At 33.9% G+C, this 22,713-nt stretch overlaps 1 protein-coding gene across 1 annotated transcript in view; it reads left to right on the top strand.

Moving 5' to 3' along the window:
- The window catches only part of LOC123247850 (triadin-like), a 366,108-nt gene that overhangs the window by 104,613 nt on the left and 238,782 nt on the right, over positions 1-22,713 (top strand). The window contains exons 5-6 of the mRNA XM_044676898.1: positions 9,804-9,863; positions 22,361-22,450. Coding sequence (XP_044532833.1) covers positions 9,804-9,863; positions 22,361-22,450 — 150 coding nt within the window. The remainder of the gene's footprint in view (positions 1-9,803; positions 9,864-22,360; positions 22,451-22,713) is intronic.

Below are 22,713 nucleotides of genomic sequence, written 5' to 3'. Positions count from 1 at the left end.
AGGCCAGGCCGATAACCTCTCTGCCCCTTCAGTATCCTCAGCTATCACAGAATCAATGATTTAGAATTGAAGACACCTTTGAGGCCTTCTGGGCCAACTCGGTTATTTTACAGCTGAGGAACCTGAAGAGTCTAAAAAAGTTAATAAACTTAGACTCAGAAAGATTGAGCAACTAGCCCAAGGTTACACATCTAGTAAGTGACAACGGCAGGATCCGAACTCCAGTTATATGACTCAGTCAATACACTTGTTTAGTGCCTTTTATATTTTAGATAATTTAATATGAAAATGAAAATTGGCCTTCCCTCAAGGAGCTTACATTTGATAGGGGCATGTGTAAATACACAGTGCACACGTGTGAATATAAACATATATATATTTCTACATACATGCATTTATACACATACATATAAGAAATATAGAAAAAATAATTTTGAGGGGGGTACTAGGAACTTGGACAGAAATCAATAATACAAAGCCAGCACATTTTTCCCAGAACTATATTTTCTTCTCTATAATGCTTCCTAAAGAATTTTTTTTGTATTTGCTCTTATACCTTTTGATCCTTGAACTTTGACATCTTGCTTCAATAAAGCAGCATTTCTATTAAAAATGCAAGGACATTTTTTAGAATAAGAATGAAGAGTTGTTGTATTTTTAATTCTTGTATTTGAAAGATACCTTAATCAAAATTCTTTAGTTTAATTAAATTCTTTAAATTTAGTTTTGAAATTAAATTTCTCACTGTAATTTGTGTTATATATGCTATGTGTCTTTATTTTTCACTAACATGTAATTTATTATGGTACATCAGTCCTATTTGTTTAAAGTGACGTATTATTGAATTCTGTTACTTCAGGTAATACTGATCTTTTTTCTTTGAAGTTACAAAAAAGAATCAAATTTCTAAATAAGCAGAATAAATTTTTTTAAGTTAGGAAAAAAAACAACTTGTGGAACCATCTTTCTAGGGCTATAGAAAGGAAAATGCTCTGTAACTGTAAAGCATTACATGAATATGAGTTATTACCTCCCTAAGTTTCAGTGCTGTTATTTACTTTATTAAGTTCTTGTCTAAGACTTCTGGGGTGATAGTTCTCACAATTAGTTTTAGGCTGGCCCTTTTATGTTGGCTGTATTTGTTTACTTTGTTTCCATTGATCTCTCTATAAAGGAGAAAAATTATTCCTTATAATAAGAAAAAAATGTTCAGAGAAGGGATGGTTAATTTTTTATCCACAAATCTGAGGAAATCATTCTTGCAGCTTTCAGATATAGTAATTGTTAGGTTGAAAGTGGTTTGAGAGTTGCACAATAGAGTGTAGATGAGAGATGATCTTGTTTCACAGACCCCCACTGCAAACGGAGTGTTCGGAGAAAGACTTCATAACTCAGTCTAATTCCCTAACATGTCATATGTGGAAATATTTCTGCATAATTCTACCAATAACTCCATGCCTAGATTCCCTGTTAAAATCTAAAGCTGAGTTTCTATTATATTTGGTCAGTGTACAGTTTTATGTTCTATGTTTTGCCATATGGTAATATTTCTTTAAAAAATATTGAATCATCTCATAAACTAATCTAAAAACAATGTATCACATGAATATATTTAGATAATTTTTGTTTATGTTGATGGTCCTTAAACTTGTTTATTACTATGCACGGGATAATACATAAGATATGTTCTATTACTAAATTAAAAGATGCAGCCTTACCAGCTATGTGACCATGGACAAGTCACTTACTCTCTCCTGCAGGGTTGCAATCCTCCTCCACAGAGGAAACTCTCATTAACAAAAAAAAAAAAAAAAAAAAAGAGCTTTGACATCTTGTTAATACATATTTGAAGGAGACATTGATTATATTTCTTAATTCTAGGAGGTCAAGGAACCAAATCTAATTTCAACATTGTGATTACTGCATTTTCAAGCACAGGGATTTGTGTTGGAAAATAATCTGAAAGTAAAATGGGAAGACTAAAAGGAAAAAAAAGAGGAAAGGGGATATGAGCCTTTCTTCCATGTTTTGCATTTTTACCATCTGTTTATGTTTTATAGAAATAGTATTTGTATTTAACATAACTACCATTGTTTGCTCCTAAATGGTCTGTTAAATTAGAATAGCCTAAATGGTTCGAAGGATAAATCTTTAAGTCTTGCAACCTCAGTAGTCATCAGGCCCTTCCCACATGGCAAAAGTTGGAATTTCTTCTAAGCTGTTGGTAGGCACTGGAATTTATTGAGTAGGTTAGGCCTCTATTTCAGGAAATTCATTTTAGCAATTATGTGGAAGACAGACTACAGGAAAGGGAAGAGACTTGAATCAGGGAGAACAATTAGAAGTCAGTTGCAGTAATCTAGGCAGAGAGAATGTATGCCCAAGTGGTGTGATTGCTATGTAACTTGGTTTCTTAGTGCTAAGTGGGTACAAGAGTGTTATAGAAGTAGAATTGTGAAGACGTAGCAAATGATTAGATTTGTGGGATAAGGGAATGTCAAAGTCAAGGATGACACCAAAAATATAAATCTGGTTAATTGGAAGAAAAATGGTACCCTGATCTGAAAGAGGGACATTCAGAAGATGGGAGGATTTGAGATGAATGATGTTATCATTGAGTTTGTTATACCTACACATTATCCAGTTGGAAATGATGAATAGGCTGTTGTCCATTAAAAACATGAGTTTAGGAAAGAGATCAGGCATGGGCTTAGAGCTTAAGCAGTCATTTGTGGAGATGATAATTAAACCCAAGAAAACCTGATAAATGAGAAACTTGCCCAAGGGTACAAGGTCACAGGCAAGATATACATCAGAAGTGAGTTGTGAATTTAGACCTTCTGGCTCCTTCTGGCTCTGGATCTAATGTTTCTTTCCACTGTATCACAGAGTTAGAACATTCTTTTTGATTTGGGGAAATAACTATTATTTACAGAACCTACTATTATTTTTAGGACTGCCTCTTGTAGTACAGGTCTGCTTGAAGCTGTTGCTTAGAGATTTAGCCCATTCTGAATATCATTGCATCAGGCTTTATTTCTTTGAGTCTCATTTTGTGCCTGTACCAGGTATCCCTCATTCAATTCTAATCTCTACAGAGTCAATATGACCTGTCCCGTATCATCCCTACACCTTGCCCTTCCTTACCTTGCTGTTGCAAAATATTTCTTAGCAATGTGTTCTGTGCTCTCAGACATTTCCCTCCCTTCCTCACCAGCCCTTTTTCATTTTTAGTGGAACAGTGAATTTTACAAAATAAACAGTTATAGGTGGCATGTAACATACATCCCACTTGTCAATATATATTATGTTTTTCCAAACACATCTCTCTTCCAAATTTCTCCATTACTACCAAAAGCACCACCATCTTTTCAGTTACTGGCTTCATCCTTGACTCCTCTCCTTCACTGAAATATCCCAATAGTTGTCAAATCTTGTTGTTTCTATTTTCTATCTGTCCTCTCTAACTTATATCACCACTCTAATAGTCCAGGCTCCCATCACCTTTCTGAACAAGCATTTATTAAACAATTACTGTGTTCTAGGCACATGAATCTTTATCCATATTATGTCTACTAACTGTGGATATTCCCCAAAGCCCTTTTCTGGCCCCTCTCCTCTTTTCTCTCTATACACTCTTATTTAGTGATCTCATTAGCTTTCAGAGTTTCATTGATGATTTCTATACAGATGATTTCCAGATATATTTGTCTAGCTTTAGACCCTTTCATAGGCTGGTGTCCAATATCAACTGACTCTTAAATGTTTTGAACTGCATGTTCCACGTCATTGTTAAGAGATGGTGATACAAAGAATGGCAACCTATTTACTTGCCTTAAATAGTTCACCTTCTAATGGAGGAGCTACATTATAATGTTAATGAACAAACAAGATACAAGGTAAAAGGGAAGTAATCTCAGAGGGACTAGCAGTGGAGTATACCTAGCAAAGATGGTTGGGAGAGAACATGCAGACAGATTTCAATTTAGTCTTTTTTTAAACGTTTATTAATATTTATTTTTTAGAAAAGTTAACATAGTTACATAATTCATGCTCTTACTTTCCCCTTCACCCCCCGATTCCCCCCCACCATGGCTGATGTGTATTTCCACTGGTTTTAACATGTCCTTGATCAAGACCTATTTCCAAATTATTGGTAGTTGCATTGGTGTGGTAGTTTCGAGTCTACATCCCCAATCATGTCCACCTCAACCCATGTGTTCAAGCAGTTGTTTTTCTTCTGTTTCCACTCCTGTAGTTCTTCCTCTTAATGTGGGTAGCGTTCTTTTCCATAAGTCCCTCAGAATTCAATTTAGTCTTGATGGAAGGAAGATGGTACAAGTGAGGAGTCAGGGATGACATCTACGTTGAGGGCCTGGGTGACTAGGAAATGGTAGAACTCTCAACAGCAATAGGGAAGTTGGGAAGAGGGGAACATTTGAGAAAAATGATAAGGAGTTATATTTTGGTTATGCTAAATTTAGTTTGAGGTGTCTTTTGGTGATGGGAGACAATATCAGAAGAAAGATAGGACTGGAGAAATAGAACTGAAAATCACCTTTAGTTATTGCATTCACCTCTTCATTGGTCTCCTAGCCTTAGGTTTTTAATCTACAATCTCTTCCACATACTTTCCAAAGGAATGTCCTTAAAGTGAATTCTGACCTTGTTATTCTCCTACTTTACAAATTGCAGTTGTTCCCTATTGTCTCTAAATCAGACATTATTTCATATTAAATTCTAATTTTGTGTAAATTTTGATATAATGCATTTATATGGTTAATAAATAAACACAATTATTGATGATATATTATTTTTTCTTCCTTCATAAGGGTATGTTTGGAGACCACCATAATAATCACCTGCTATGTGCCAAATATTTTGTCAGGTAGTAGGAATTAAAAAACAAAACAAACAACAAAAAAACAGTCCTTGTTTTACTTAATATTGCGTGTAAGGAATAAAACATTAATGCTTTATTACCCTCTACATATTCTGGGATCCAGTTGACAATGGCTGACATCCTTGCCATTTCTAATCCTTGGTACTTCATCTCCCACCTTGTAGCATTTTCACGGCTGTCTCCATCTCTGGTATATGCTCTCCTTGTTCATCCATATTTTATATTTTCCTTGAATTCCTTCAAGTACCAGATGAAATCCCACCTTCTAGTGGGGTTGTCAAACAAACAGAAATGATTCCCCATAGATCACATATTGATTTAGAAAATCACAAAGTAACATTATATATATATATATGTGTGTGTGTGTGTGTGTGTGTGTGTGTACATATATATAGTGTTATATTTTAATTTATTTCCTAGGTATTTCCAAATTACATTTTATTATTGAATTTATTTTCCCATCATATTTTAATCTTTAATTTAAAAATTAAGGTCTCACGAAAGATTTTTGCCAGGGCCTGCTATTCATAGGCTAAGAGGGTTATATCTCTTCTGCTAGAAGGGATTTTCTTTTGTCTTTCTCTATGCACTGTGCCCTAGTATATGCTTGCTGATTTGGCTCATTGATGTACTTTTGGGGAGAGAGCATCAATTAAGGGGGGGAAATAGGAAAGTCATCACACATGCTAGATGGTAGCAGTTAGGCTCATCTTTTTATTTAATTCAACACATATTTATAAAGTGCCTTTTAGGTGCCAGGTTCTGAGTTATGCTGTGGAGCTCTCAGGAAGTTTATAATCTGTTGGGGAGATTGCATGCAAACAGTTGTGTACAAGCAAGATATATGCAAGACAAATTGGAAATAGTCAACAGAGAGAAAGCCATAAAATTAAGGGGGGCTAGGAAGAGAAATTAACTTTTATAAGTGATTTCTGTAATCATGACACTTTAGATAAGGTCATAAAAATGTTCATTATTTCTTAACTAAGGGGTAAGAGAATGGGCACACTCAATGACAATTTCTTTTGACTTAAGGAAACTGGCAGTTATAAACTAAAACTGGTTAACTTTATCATATAAAACACAAGACTGCAGTGTAACACAAAAAGAGCAAATAGAAATGATCTAACTTTGGCTGAATCATCAGAGCTGAACCTTATTGCTCACATTCGTGGACACAAAAATGTAGGTTTATAAGGATCTAAATGTTCCAGTATTTCTGCTGACAATAATACAAGGATCAAGACAATTCCAAGAGACTTGGGATGAAAAAGGCTAACTGCTGCTGTAGAAGGAACTGATGGAATCTTTATTAAAGGATACCATTTTTTACTTAATCTCTTCATGAATATTTTTCTTGTATTAGTGATAATGTGTATTCTTTCAGAACATGATGAACATAGGAATATGTTTTGTATTAAAACATATGAATGACCTAGATCATATTAACTAACATCTGAGGAGGGGAAGAGAAAAAGGAAAGGAGAGTATATGTATACAAAAGTGTGATGAAGTGATTATTAAAAATTGTATCAATAAGTAATCTGGAAAATATTTTTTAAAATATTGCTGCTGAGAGTTGCCTGATTTGGGCTCTAAGCAACTTAAAATATTACTTTTGAAAAATCAGCACTGCTATTTGTCTCTGAAAATGACATTATTGAGTCACCATTTTGGATTTTTTGGTTTTCGTTTGTTTGATATTTTCCTTTCCTAGTAACAGTGATGGCTCTGACCATCCACCCAAGCATCTCTGGACTTCCCTTTTTGAACAAAAACACTCACTTTTGAGAGAGCCAACTTCAATTAGGGATTCAATTTTCCTTTGTGTAAAGGTGAAATTTAGGAAAAGAGTCTCCAAACTTGGGTTATTTTACATCCCTTTTTTTCATCACTAGGCAGTTGAGTGATTGAGTATTTTGTTTGAAAAAAGATAATATTCATGTACATAGCTTGTTCTGAGAGAATGAGAGAAAGTCAGCTGGCATTGTCTAAGATATTGGGACCATGAAAAAAAATGTATGCCAAAACCTCCACTGTACAGGCCATTTGGAATAAAATTACCATAAGATTGACATGGTTTACAAATAAATGTACTCAATTACCTTTGTAGCAATGGGCAACATGTTGGCTGGGGAGATAGGTCCTTAGGCTTGCTCTATAATGATGCTGTGCAAAGTTAAGCATGCCATTTTGCCTTTTTTCTAAAACAGTTTCAAATCAGTAAATTTCAGATAAATCCTAAAGAAAAATAATCTTATGAATTAAATATTCCCCACTGTCACCTTCCCCTAAAAATCCCTATCTCATTATATCAATTTTTTTGTCTATTGTGAAAGCTTCTATGGTAATGACTTAATTCCCAAAAGAGCTACTGTAGAAAGATAGGCCATCTGTCTAAGAGATGAAGTACAAAAAGCTTCCAAAGTCTTAAACCTACTGAAAGTTCATCTAAATTTTCTCTCTGTCTGTCTGTCTGTCTGTCTGTTCCTCTCTCTCTCTCTGTCTCTATCTCCCACCCTCCCTCCCTCTCTCTGTCTCTGTCTCTTTCTTTCTCTCTGTCTCACACACACATACACACATGCAAACACACAAATATGCATATGCACACAAAAGCAACCTACATAATAGCTTTGAGTATTAGAAACCACAGAGAAGAAAAAAGGGATGTTTCTGATAGAAATGCATTACTCTTATTATTTTATTGCCTAGATTTATCAAGTTGTAGCTCATTTGGATAATAATTTAACTCTTTTAAATAATCTTTTTCTTCATCCATATCTTTGATTTCATTGGCATATGGTACTCGGTTAAGAAACATCTTTAACCCATGAAGATTGGAAACTGCTTTGCAATTTACTCTTAGAGAGATGTCTGAGGTACTAAGACATTAAATGATTTACCCCAGCATTGCATAACTAGTATTTGTCATGTATGTATATTCTTGAACCAGGTCTCCCTTTCTTCAAATCAATTTGTCTACCACAATATGCTATTTCTCAACTTGAAAAAATAGGGACTATACAATGGATGAAACCTCTAAGCAGTATTATTAGGGGAAAAAAGGATATGAGATTTTATTAAACCCTATGTGCCAGGGATTGTGTTAAGCTTTGGAGATAGAAATACAAGCAAAAAGGAATACAGTTCTTATCTTGGAGGGATTAACATTTGAATAAGGGATGCCAATATACTTAAGGGAACTGAAAAGCTAGGTTGAGAATTGGGAGAATTAAAGTAACCCAATGAGAGGATCTGGTGATGAATTTCAGAAGCCAAAAAAAAAAAAATAGTCAAGAGAGGAATGAAAGCCAGTTTGGGTCTTTCCATAAAAGGGAGGTCCCAGGAATAACACCAGTGGGAGAATGGGGCAAGTCTTAGGTACATTCCCAGTTGAGAAAGATTCAGGCATAGTTCGATCTTCCTTAGTGAGGAAACCACAGATGCTGAGAAAGTTCTACAGTGGAACAATGACAGAGGCATAGTTTTTGAAGTCTGGAAGCTAAGAACAGGTCTGAAAAAGGTTAACTTATCTAACTGTTATGTATTGCCTCTTAGAAAACAGACTGGAATATATTTCTAGTTAAATTTCTATCCTTGAGAATCTTTGTCTCTCTCTCTCTCTCTCTCTCCTAAGCGGATAACACATTACTGTGCTTTATTCAATATAGTTATTCCTTGTATACATGCAGAGCACAAGCCTCATGCAATTTTCTGAAATGTGATTGACAACATTTTTGTTTGTGTGTCCAAAATAGACTTTGGAATGCTACTTAAATGCAATTTTCTACCCATTGCCTTTAAGAAGCAAAAAACAAAAACATAAACCCTGATATTTATATAGCATATGAGGGTTTTCTTATAACAACACCTTCTAATAAGTAGTACAGTTTTTATACCTTATTTAAAAAAGAAAAAAAAAACAATCATCATCGGTATAAGAAACTCCCAGTGGCAAAACTCCTTCAACCAATACTAATCAACATTTTCTGTGCAGTTTTTTTAGTCCTAGAGATTTTCCTTGGCCACATAACCAATATGTGAGAGGTAAGACTTGAATCCGGGTCTTCCATACTTCAAGGATACCTTTCTAATTCCTTATATCATACTGCTTCTCTTAGCTATGTTAGGAGACTTAACCAAGGGTTGGTTTTAGTATACTAATCCAATTTTCTTGACATCAGTTCCAGAACTCTTTTCATGTCCCAATATTTTCTCTCTGCCTAGTGACTTTGGTTAATATTCATAAAGATTCTAATCTGATATTTATCCTAGTTTAAATTAATGAGAAATGCAAGGTTCATTTTTCTCCCAATGCCTTTTCAATCACTGGGCATTTCCTTATGTAGGAAGCCACAGTGAAAGCGCTTTCGATGTAAAATAATCTGTCTGCTCCTGTAATTATTGGTTCAATGCAATAGCCAATGCTGATTAAGAAACTTGACTCAATAATTCTGAGCTATACTTCCTATTAGGTAGCTGTTACAGCTCATTTCACAAATTCTTAATTTAATATGTAAAAATTGTGTCTTACTAAATCTAAATTAGATTTCGATTAAGGATTCTTAATTTGTAGTGAGTGTAATTGAAATGAAATGTAATTATAGTTTGTGATAGGTTACAGCATTCTAACATGGTGCAAACTTACCAAGATTTTCCCCCATGGCATTTTATTTATGAAACCACTATAATTTCTCTTATTTTAAGATGGTGTGAGTAACAGAAACAACAATATGAGTAATAAAAATGTTCCCCTTTTGTCTGTCACCATCTTGTCATATATGTTAATTCAGGAAATACTATATAGCTCAGAGATCAACTTATATCTGAAGTTCTTTTCTTTCTTCCCTCATTATTCAAACTTTTTTTTCTAAAGTGCAAATTATGTTTTTCCCCTCAGAAATTCACAAAGAGAAGGCTGAAAAGCTAGAAAAACCTGAAAAGAAAATCACACCTAAAGGTAATTGTTTTTATTTGTTTTTCATTATTTATGTTCAAAATACATTCTTTTCATATCAGATTCTTTGAGCAGGATGAAATATATTTTTGCTTTAATGAGACATATAGGAGGCGAGAAAATAAATAGGCCCAACTTGACTATCTTCAAAATGTGTTATTTCGAACAAAACCGTTGCCAACTTTAATTTCATGCAACAAATGAGCACCACATATTCAGACATAGAATAAAATCAGATAGTGCTTTGTCCATTTTATGTAAGTAGTGAATAAGGAAACTGAAAATTTATTTTTTGATCCTGTTTTGGTTAGCTTGGGGCATTATAAAGATTAAATTGCTTTTGGATAACATGGAAATAACTATTAAGTCTATATGTCTAAAGCAAAAAATCCAGATAATAGTAAAAATGATCATAATATCTCACATTTCTAAAGTGTTTAATATATATAAGTTGTGTTTATATATACATATATAATTATATAATCTCATTTAATCCCCATAATATATAATTAAATTAAATTTGATTCTACCAGCTTTTAAGTATTCATCTTGTGAAGCACTGGTGATATAAGGATCAAAATGAAACAATCTATGACTTTAAAAAGGTTACATTCTACTAGATGGAAACAGAATACAGAGAGATACCTAAAAGTCACATCTAAAGTAAATATTTTGAGGCGGAGGACTAGCAATATGTATGTTTTTAGAAGAGAAAGCCTTGTATAGGAAATAGCACTGGAGTTGGACCTTGAAAAGAACTAAGAATTCCAAGAAGAGGAGGAGGAGGGAGATACATTCAGTCATGAGAGATGTATTATGGGAAAGAATAGGGGCAGGAGAGAGGAGGCCAGTTTGGCTGGAAAATGTAGGCCATTGATGTAGAATAATGTGAAATCAGTTTAGAAAGATGGGTTGACTGGGCATGGTGCTCATACCTGCAATCCTGGCTACTGATATAGGAGATATATCAAATATTCATCATGGGGAATTATTACTACTTTAAAATATGTGGCAATCTAATGGTTTTGAGCTACTTGTGGCAATTTTATGTTTATTGAGGGCATACCATTTGGATGATAAATAGTATTCAATGGAACTTTTCAAACCTAGTCCAACTTCTCTATTTTACAAATGAACCAACAATAGTTCTGAGAAATAGTGTGACTTCCCAACACTATAAAAGTGACATTTAAGAGCCCCAATCCCTGTGTTCCAACTTTTGGGCTTTCTTTTTTTTTCAACTGTATTACAGCTAAAATATACCACATATCACTGAAACACAGATTTTAATCTTTCACTTCTCACGTCAGGAAATATTTTGAAAATATTTGGAAAAAATGCAAAATGATTATATGAACCACTAGAGATTTTCCATGTCCCATATCTCCTTTATGAGATCATGCAGCAGCGATGGCCACAATATGGTCATTTGATGTTCCTTTAATAGAACTTCATCCAAGAAAAGTATTATATATAGATCCACTGAGAGTTGTATACTGGTCTTTGTCTTATCAACTCTCCCTGTCTATGGTGCCTTTCTTGAAGACAATTATCTGGGCTGACCTAAATTGTGATATAGTAATAGAAACAGAAAATGGATCCAACCAGTGATCATTCTTCTTGATTGTTCCACAATTTCCAGTATCTTATTAGTGACTCCTTAATTAGGATGACCCAGTAAAATGAAGAGTATTTAACAGCTACTACATTTGTGTGATGTGAGTGGAAACTGCAAGAAGTTCCAAGCATTAAACCTTAGTTGTAATTCAACATAAAATATAGAATAATTAGTAATATATTTGTATTGTATATTCTAGAATTGTATACTATAAAATTAATTGTAATAACTACCAAATCTAAATAATACAAATCTGGATTCTGATTAACCTTGAGCTATATTGATATTTGAATCAGTGTGACTTCTCACTTTTTCTAAATCATCTTTCTCAGAAGTGCTAAAAACACTTTTATTGATATGGCCTCTTTAAGCTTAAGAGGGTCCCATATGTTCCACATTATTCAGCCAATTATGATATAAAATAGGACACTAACCCTTACTCATCTGGAAACTATTTTTATTTCTACTTAGGGGATTAATGTATGCTTATCATTCTCTGTCTGTCTGTCTCTCTCTCTCTTTCTCTCTTCTCTTTTCCCGCCTCTGTCTCTGTTTTTGCACCTTCGTTCATGCAAGTTTGACATAGTTTGGAAGTCCTATTTGTCTGGGCAAACTAAATTTGAATCTCCTCATATATGTGTTTTTATTTGGATATATGATCAATGAGAAGCACAAGGGTTTGGTTTCTTTTGTTTAATCTTTTTCTAGGTTTTAATGATCAGTTAATGGTGTTGCTCCTGGGTTGTATGTGACTAGGCAGATGGCACCATTTGGTTTTTGGACTTAGCTCTATTTGGAGCATGCTGTCAAAGGCTTCGAGCAGGGTACTGTAGAGTGGGTTTATTAAACTGTCAAAAGAGCTAGTGAGCATTGAATAATTAAAGCAGTGAATTTGGCTGCAAGTTCCCAATTTCTCAGAGCCTATCCTAGAGTGAAGAAGGTTGAGTAGCCTGGATAGGTTTCCTGAATAGCCCAGATATATTTTAGGATGCTGAAATGTTTCTCAGTTATGAGGAAATCAGCTGGAGCAGATTAGAATTTCACTATTTCTGTGAAAATAAATGTGTGTAAATATACTTCTGTGTGTAGATAGATAGGTTTGTTTTGTTTACACACATGTGTTATATTTTTATGACTTTGTGCATGTGTTTCTCTGTGTCATATGTTTAAATATACTTTATTTTTTTAACCCTTAACTTCTGTGTATTGGCTCCTAGGTGGAAGAGTGGTAAGGGCTAGGCAATGGAGGTCAAGTGACTTGCCCAAGGTCACACAGCTGGGAAGTGTCTGAGGCCAGATTTGAACTTAGGACCTCCCATCTCTAGGCCTGACTCTCAATCCACTGAGCTACCCAGCTGCCCCCTGTTTAAAAATTATAAAATGTTTAAATAACTCCACAAAATAAACATTGAACTAGGTTATAATTGTAGCCAGTGTTATTTAAAAAGAGATGAAAAACTGGTCATTTATCCAAGGGTTTTGAAGTAAATTTGAATACAAAAGCTATAAATACTTTGTATTGAGTGTTTCTGAAGGAGGAACTGATTTTGGAGAAAACAGATAATTCATTTTTTGTTTTCACAGGAGAGAATTCTGATTTTGGGGAAATGAGATACTTATTGTCATAATTTTTATCCAGAAAGTTTCCATAACACATTTTGTAAGATATAATTAACTTTAATATTAAAGAGACCTTAGAAGTTATCTAGTTCACCCACTTCCTGTAGAAACTGAGTCTTAGAGAACTGAATGGATATGTCTAAGGTTTCAATGCAAGAAGCAACATGACAACTGTAACTATGATGGGACAACCAAGGAATTTCCCAGACTTCAAATTTGCCCCAGGAGGGGAAATGTGAAAGGCTACTAGCAAACAACTCATTTTTCTATAAAAGAAGGCAGGACCAGAATCTAGTGGAAAGGAATGGGATTGAGTTATGGACAGGATGGTGAAATCATGCTAGGAAGCTTAATTAGAAGAGGGTAAGGAGAGGGACATAGTCTTTAGAAAAAATGTCAGATTTATGGAGTTCTGAGTTCCATCCTGCCCCATTCTATTCTCAGGGAATTAAGCCAAGGCCTGGCTCAGCAATCTAGTTCTCTCAGTGCAGACAAGTTGCCTGTAAAACAAGCAAGTAAACAAACAAAAAACTCAAATTTTCAAGCTTTTATTGAACCACATGTTCTTCAGAACTCTAATGAGTTTCTATACAATTATAGTTTCATGTATTATTTTTATATTTTTTAGAATCCTATCCCTCTTCAAAATTAGGACTTTTCCTAATGGTTATCTAATTTAACATTAAGAAAATATGAATCATTTATCTTGGTTGCTCTCTTTTTTAACAAGTGATTTACTCTGCAAGTGTAAATATCCTAGGAGCACAAGTAGCAGGAAAACAAAAGCCAGGAGAAATTTAATACTTTCAATTCACACAGACTCTTTTGTAATGCAGAGGAATAGAGCTCACAGGGTAACTCAGATTCTTAAATGTATGTTTTATCACTCCTTTTTGAGAAAAAAAAAAGAAATGTGCTTACATCGTTGAAAGATCTTTCCCTTTTATGACCAAGTTATTCATTTTGTCAGTGTGGTATGAAAAGTGACATTATAAAATAAAGAGTAAAGGTCATTTTAATATCTCAGCAAGAAATGACTGATTCTAAAGGAGTTTGCCCATACTTACATTCAAGCCTTCCAGTCTACTGTCCAAAGGAATGAAAATAAGAATATGTTAGATAGCCATGTTGTATCTTAAAGGGTTTTTAGAGTAAACATCAGAGAACAAAAGCACTTACTTATTCCTTCTTAAATCATTAAGAGTTGAGAAGTCTGAGCTTCATGTATGGCTAAGCAAACATACTGCAAAACTTTCCACAAATTTGCACTTTTGGCCAATTGACTTTCATTGGTTATTGACTTTCAGTAACTGATTATAGAATGTTGTACTACTTTACCTCATATTCACTAGAAACTTTTTATTGTTACTAAAGATCTCATCTCAGTCTAATGTTGTTAACTTGGTAAAATCCCTTTGACAGTTGTATTAAATGTTCTTTGTTTTTTATAATTTGTTTAAGTTTAATTAATTACTTAATTAGAATGTTCTTCTGAAAATAAGTCACTAATTGTCCAAACATGATTCAATAATTCATTATTTAATTTATTGGTTTTTTCCAGCGGAGGGAAAAAATTTCTGAAAGAATTTATTTTGAAATTTATTCCAGTGATTTGATGGGTCCATAATTTCTTTGCTATGGGTCCTCCTTATAAGTATGGATGGTAACCTATCTATGTCTGTGAATGCTACTTCACATTTGTCTGTCTCCAAAATATGCCAGAAAGGATTTACGCAGGGCCTTAGATTCTTTCATCTGGCTGTTGTAATATTTTGTGGATCTAATATAACTCATGAAAAATATAAAAATTAAGTACTCAATTAATTAAAACTATTTAAATAAATTAATTAAAAATTAACCATTTTGAGCTTTTATAATTTTAATTAAGTAAATCAATGGACCCCTTTTGCTAGATGTTTTGCAAAAATATAAAGTTGTTAGCATATGGAATTTTTCCATGAATGTATGGTTTTTTTCCAAAAGTAGTTTCCAATTTTGACCAAAAACTATAAATCTTTATTTTTATATACTTCAGATAGAAATTAATTCATCAAAGCTTTGTACTGAGACTGTTTTCAGGTTGAAGTGAGTGCACTACTCTGTTTGTGAACACATAATAAGCTCTATAAGTGTTTTTTTAGTAGTTTTGACACCAACGAGGAAACTATGAAATTTCCTGGGCTTAAAGTAAAAGGCATTCTAGAAGCTTGTGATAATCAAATTGTCCAAAAAAGGATCCATTCTTAAAGGCTTTCAACTCCTTTTGAATTTTTTTAAAAATGTACTATGAAACTAGAGTAACTGTTTTCTTCACCTTTGCAAGATTTCCTATTTTCCTTTCTATTTTGCTCTATATAAAATTCCAAAACAAATCATTTTGGTATTATTTGTAGTCTGACCCATGCACACGCATTCAGTTTGAGAAACAGGAGTCATTTCTCTTCAGATATAGATAGCATTTATCTAAAGTGTATTACTGGTTTGGAAAATGCTTCACATAATGAATGATTTGGTTTCTAACCCACAAAAATATATGGCTATAACCTAAAACTCTTGCAGACTCAAGGATGATAGCAAAATATGTTCATTCATGCATTTTGGAACTCCTTGCCTTTGATGGTCCTACTTTTTTTCCTCCTATATTCTGTCATAGGCTTTCATTCCTTTTCTTTGTTTTAATTTATTTACCAACTAATTTATCTTGTGGTTATTAAAAAAAAAAACACAGACCAGAAAGGTAAAAACAATTAAGAAAGATCTACTCAATGTTATATTATTACCTATTTCCTGGTGATTGTTCACATGTGAAAGAAAACTAGAGTTCTCCTTGTTTATACATGGTATATGGTGAAGATTATTAGTGAGCTAATTAATTTTTTCAGATTATAATACTCTTATGCTTGAAATGATCTGTAAACTAATCAACATTTGATAACAGGTCTAATACATGCCCTACATTCCATAACCATAGTTCTCACCTCTGCAGTGAAGGGAGAGAGGAAAGTTGGGGTCAATGTAGGTCAATAATTCAACTTTTAGTTTTATTTAAATTATTTTATTGTGCATATGTTTTCCTTGTTCTACCTAATTTAAATACATAAGTTCAGATGAATCTTTTAATATTTCTCTGAATTCTTTATGTTCATTGTTTTTTAAGGCATCAATTACATTGACACAATTTATTTAAACATTCTCCAATTAATTACAATCCATTTTATCTCTAGTATTTTGCTACTAAAAAAACTGCATCTTTGATTGTTTTGGTATATATAGATTCTTTCTGTCTTTGACCTTCTTGGAGATTATGCATAACTGTAGGATTTGGGGATCAAATGGTCTAGACATTTTAATTGCCTGCTAAAACTTAAATTCAGTTGCTTTCCATTATGCTTGCCAATTCACATAGCTTTGCCAACAATGTGATAACGTGCTAGTAACTGTGAAGCTTCTCTAACATTGACTTTTTTCCATCTTTGATCATCTTTGCCAGTTTACTAAGTATAAGGTAAAATCCCATAGTTGTTTTAGTTTTATTTTGCATTTTTCTGATTATTAATAATTTGAAGGATTCTTTTACATCTTAAAATAGAGATTCTTAATTTCAAATTTATTTTCTCATATACCTTTTCCTCTGGAGAATGACTCTCAATCCATATTTGTGTCATATGCATCTTGGATATGATACTTAGCAGAGATATTTGATACAATGATTTCCCCCCCCCAATAATTTGTCTTCTAATTCTGGCTACTTTTGTTCATTGAAAATCTGTCAAATATAATCAAAATTTTATATTTTGTTTTTTTGTGGCTTCTTCTCTTTTGTTTTTAGCTAAAGAGTACTGCCCCTACCCATAGTTCTGCATGAATTATTAATTACCAGGTCATTGAAAAAAGTTATTTAAATCAAAGAATCTTCCATAATATTGATTTATGAATGGCAGACACCTTTTTTGGAAGCTGCTTTTTTCTCTAATCCTCAGGGGGAGATTTTGTATTCTGTGCAACTTCCAGGCAATCTGAATATGCAATGTGGTCTTGTTGAAAATTATCATCTTTGAAAACCTCATGTTTTTATTAATGGAAAACTTAGACAATATCTCAATATCCTCAAAATTGTATACCTTTTATCATAGACATTCTTTGCATATATTTGGTCTGGTCTACCTTCCCTTTCAGTCTTTGTTTTCTTTAGGGCCTTCCACTTCTTTAGGTTGTTCATAGGGGATTATGATATATTGATTCTAATTTCAGTAATGGAGAACATAGTTTATTGAAATATTTGCAGATCTCTTATGGTTATCATATTTTTATTTCCTTCCTTCTAGATTCACCCTTAGATTGAATGATTTGGTACAATTTTGTTTAAGTGTGTTTGTCACCAAACTTTTGGTAAACAACACCCAAAAGTTATATTAATATTCACAGATAATTAAAAGCTTGGTAATAATTAGTGTCCTCTGCCCCTTTCCTAATGTGACTTTTGTCATGCCAGAAGCAGAAGAGGACTGCTTGAGACGGAAAGTCATCCAGGACTGTATTTTTCTTTATGCCATGGATTTTTATATATAATTATATAATGTATGTGTATATATAAAATTAGCAACTATAATTAATTATCTACTGGCCGACCTCATGGGGATGAGATTCCCCCACCATATCTAGTTACTCCGGTCCACCATTTGTCATCAGGATCTTTCTTGAAGCATTTTCCATGGAAGAGAACCTGCCAGCACTTGTAGTCTGTTGACTCAATGTGGGCATACATGACCATGCGTCACATGCCAAAATTAAGTATTATGATTGTATTTTATAGAGTCAACATAGAAGATACGAGAATAACTAGGGAGAAAAAAAAACATTTACTTTGGAGTCTAAATTGTTTGTATCATATAAAAAATGCAACAGTATATTTGCCAGGTATCTATCTAGTAATAAATGCAATTTTGTTACATTTTTTTGATATTATGAATGAGATAGTTCACCTTCTTGAAATGTCTACTTTGGAGTGAAAACCTCCTATCTAATTTGAATTGAGTTAATCAAGTAAGAAGATGCTGGAAAGGCACACACAGCCTTAGGAGACCTTCACTCCCATCCTGGCTCTGCTACTCATAGACTTTCTAGTATTTGGTAAGTCAGATAATCATCTTGGGCCTCAGTTATGCTTTCTGTAAGATAGGAGTCTTGGACTACATGATCTCTAATACCTAAATTCTGTATTTTTATGCCATTCCAAATCATTAGTCTGCTAGGTAGATGTGGTTGGCAGCAGTTTTCTGATGTAGCTGCCCTTACCAAGACACAGTGCTCATTACCCACACAACTTCCTTGGATTTCCTCTAGCAACATCCTGGAAAAACTTCCTTCCTTCTCACAACCTGATCGGTCCCACTTCTCTGGCCAATAAAAAGCCCCAGACAAATCTAGAGTCTCTTAGACTAATGGAGCAACTATATGGAGATGAAGGGAGCAGAGTTGTGCCTCGAGAAACAAAATTGCTCGATACCCTGGCTGAGTGTCATTGTTAAATACCCTTGCTATGTTGAAGCTATGATAAATCTCCTTTGTTGGGTGTTCAGATCCAGGCGTGCCTCTCATTTCAAACCAATAGCAAACCTGAATGAAGAGAGAGAGAGAGAATGCTCTCTTTAATGCCAGGTAGGAGAGTAAAAAGGGTCAAAAAAGTTTCAGATTCAATGAGCCTCTGATGGTGATGGTGCCAGTGATGGTCTACCAGCTTTCACTCTTTAGTTGTACAGATCATACATATGGAAACCCAGAATTTTTCACTCCAAATTAGATGATTAGCCCTCTGAAAACATTTTATGATCATGTTCAATGGTGTATCAGAACTGGCTTCATGCTATTAGGTTTTTTAAAAAGTGTACTGTAGACTCACTCTTTCATATCTTTATTTATTTTATTTATTTATATTATTTATTTTAGTTTGAGTGAAATATGCAATATTTCAAAAATGCAAAAAAACTTTAAAATTCTGCTTTCAAAGGAAAGTCCAAAAAGAAAGGGGGTAAGAATAGAGAAGAAAATGTTATATAAACATTTTAAAAGATTTTACATGTGTATTAGTGTAAAACATTTTTTCCATTTTGTGACAGAGATGTTGAACAATAGAAAAATGAAGAAATGAAATGAAATATATGTAATATTTGGATAAATGAATAATAAATAAATATATTCAAATGAATATTTTAAATGAAATAAAATAAAATAAAGTAAGGTCTCATTGCAAATCATCCATCTCTAACATGGAGCTACTGTATTTACTTAGATTATCTCCTCACCCTTGACTATCCCACCTCTCCCCAACTTTAAGTAGCAAGTACAAGGATTTCACCATTCTGCATAATTTCCTTTGGTGAACTCTGTCATCAGTCTCCCTGAGCCTCTGAAGATGCTTAGTGAGAGCTGATGATGAGATAAAACTTTGTTTAATTAAAGTCAGTTGAACTTAAATTGAAGCATTTTACTACTCAGAAAAACTCAGTGTTCAAAAGAGTTTTTTAAGTCTGCCTTGACACTTTTGAGTCAATCACTAGGAAGTGAAAGGGGAGCAAAATGTCTGAGCATGACTTGGCTTCTGAGATTCCTATGGTTCCAGCTGTAGCTTGGGCACTGCTATTGTGCCTGATTAAGAACTGTAGGGTCAGACTCACTGCTAGCTCTTAGTTCTATTTCAGCAAAGGACACCCAACCCAGCTGGCAAGCATCCAGGACCAAAAGCACTGTGAAAGCACCTAAGGCAGCTGGCAGAGAGCTGCAGGGAGAACCATATGGGGAGAGTTCGAGAAGAGCTCTTGGAGCAGAATTGAGCTGAAAGTCCTGGTCGGGGAAAGGTCAGCCTTTGGACAAGCAAGGCTTTGCCAAGTTGTTTGCCAAATATTAAAACCATTCCAAATGGTGAAGTCCTTTTGTTTTTAATCATCAACATGGCTAAGGGACTTTTGTGTCTTATAAATAAGGATGACAAACAAATTAAGCTCTAGCAGGTGCAAAAAGCTTATTTTGTTCTCAGCTAAAAATGTACCAGCTAAGATGTAACGTGTCAAATTGTGTCAGTAGCAAGAAGGATTGATGTTGTTGTTTTGATTTTGTTTTTTCCCCCTCTGCTTCCACATTTTTAGATATCGAATCCAAGCTGAGAGGCACAAAAAGAGAGTGGTTACTATTGTCAGAATGATTCTAGTCCTGAAGTCGGATTTGATTCTTATGATGGTTCTGATGAGGGAAATACACCAAGCTTGGAGTTTGCTTAATCTCTCCAGTGCTTGAAGTTTCCTCCCAAGATGCTGTAGTGGCTGGTTTCCATTTTGAAGAGCTCCCTGGGGTACTTAGGTACAGCTGCTTCTCTAAGCAGTATTATGCTGCCACTTCTGAGGATAATGAAATTTCGGTATACAGTAACTGGGTCTGCAAATCAAAAGTTACACTGGGAGGAACCAGGCCTTCCCTAGGGTCTTGAGGATAAGGCATTAATATGCTAATCTGAGGTTGAATTCAGCCCAGTTGCTCTTTTGATTTTGTATTAATTCTCTCATTTATGTCCATGTGCCCATCAATCTGAAAAACCTTGAATAGAATGGACAACCATCTGTCTGAGGTGGGTTAGGGCCAGTCCTTCCTGGAGGCAGAAAGATAGACAAGGCATTCCCTTGAGAATCTTTCTAATCAAGGTACAGAAAGAATAGTTTATCACAGCCAAACTTGGAAATCTTGGAGGAACTTTAAAAAAGTTATATTTTACTGTTGTCATTTTTTTGTTGTTTAAACTGAGTCATATTACAAAGTCTAAACTAAAAAGTACTGGGTTGTCTTGGTAAAAAAAAATATAGGTTAATAAAGCATAAGCAAAACCAGTGAATGGGTCTAGACTAATTCTCCCACAAATTGTTCCAGGACATCCAACCCCATGCTCTTTTCACACCTATGGAAAAGAAGTTACAAATATAGTCAAAAGATGCTCACTGCATAACTTTGGATGGTCATTTCTATTCAAGGTGCCTCATTTTCTGATCTTCAAAATGGGATTTCAATATTGGAGATTTATGTATTTCAAAAGGTGGTTTTAGGAAAGAAATAGAACAATAAAATCTGTTTAACTACATAATTTCCTTTATTCTGTGACATACTTTATTTCATTGGAATTTTGACAAAGTTAGTATGATCTGTGTTTTTTTAAAGTCTTTTGACTGCAGTCACAAAGGCACCTGGCAGCTGGCAGAGGGCTGCAGGGAGAACCATATGGGGATAGTTAGAGAAGAGCTCTTGTAGTTCAGTTGAGCTTTTGGTTGGGCAGAAGTCAGCCTTTGGACAAGTGGGGGTATGCCAACTTGCTTGCCAAGTATTTTAACAATAAAGTCTTTTGAGTTGAAAGATGGAAGATCTAGATTTGAGTCAGCTCTGACACTAGATTATGTGACTGAGCAAAACCATTTAAACACTCTACTTCTTTCTATCTATAAAATGGGGATACTAAGACTTGTATTTCCTACTTTACAATTAGGTAACTTAAGGTTTATAAATCTAAAAATGCTAAAGTGTGAATGAATGATTTTATTAAAAATCCCTAAAAGACAATATTATTATGGCTGTGTGTGAGAAAGGTGGGGAGGTGGAGAAGAAGAGGTAAAAGATGTCCAAGTCTGGCCACTTCTTCTGGTATGTGGAAATACAAGAAAAACTTTTCTCATCATCTTTCAGAGCTTCATATTCCATGCCAGAAGTGATTGGAGCCTTGAAAGAACTTAGAGTATTCTCTTACTTTTGGGGGCTCTTCTCTATTAATAATTGGTATTATTATTAACTGCATGCTCTTGGTTCTTGGTTAAAAGGGAAAGTGAGAAGAAAAATCTATAAATATTAGAAAAGGCTCCAATGCCTAATAGCTATTGAAAAGAGATTTATGTTATTAACATCTTTTGACATAGATATGTATATAAAACATATACATAAAATTTTAAAAAGAAAGTTGACAAAATTATTCATGTATTCATATACCTTTCTATATTTTCTTCCAAGTATTTAAACAAGTATTATTGATATTTTTTTCATATCTTATACTATACACTATACACTCCTACCCTCTAAATAGATATCCTCTTTTATAACTAGTAGAAATACACAGTTTTTTGTGTTTGCTGACAATTATAAAATTCAAAATTAAAGCCCTAATATCTTAAAATGTTTTATGTCATGTTATAATTTATTTCCTTTCTTACAAAATATATTATTTATTCCTTTACAGTAACTCACAAAGAAAAACCAGAAAAAGAAAAACCAGCAAAGGAAAAACCAGCAAAAGAAAAACCAGCAAAAGAAAAACCAGAAAAGAAAGGTACAGAATTATTCATTTATTTTACTTTTGATGTACTTCTTTACTGATCCTTTTTTTATTCTCTGTTTTCTTGTGCAAATGTCCAGGGCATTTGGGTTAGTTATTTACTCATTCATGGCTCAGGGCTCTAATTATATGAATTCTTACTTATGTTATCTCATTTTTCCCCTCTGAGATGTTCTATTAGAGAAAACACACTAAAGTCTTACTAGGATGACTTAAGGAGATGATCTGAGATTCTGAGATTGCCCAGGAGAGGACAA

The sequence above is a fragment of the Gracilinanus agilis genome, chromosome 4 (genome assembly GCF_016433145.1).
Source record: "Gracilinanus agilis isolate LMUSP501 chromosome 4, AgileGrace, whole genome shotgun sequence".
Classification (NCBI taxonomy): domain Eukaryota; kingdom Metazoa; phylum Chordata; class Mammalia; order Didelphimorphia; family Didelphidae; genus Gracilinanus; species Gracilinanus agilis.
Note: the sequence above shows the minus strand (reverse complement) of the source record. Positions and strands in the feature narration are given on the sequence as shown.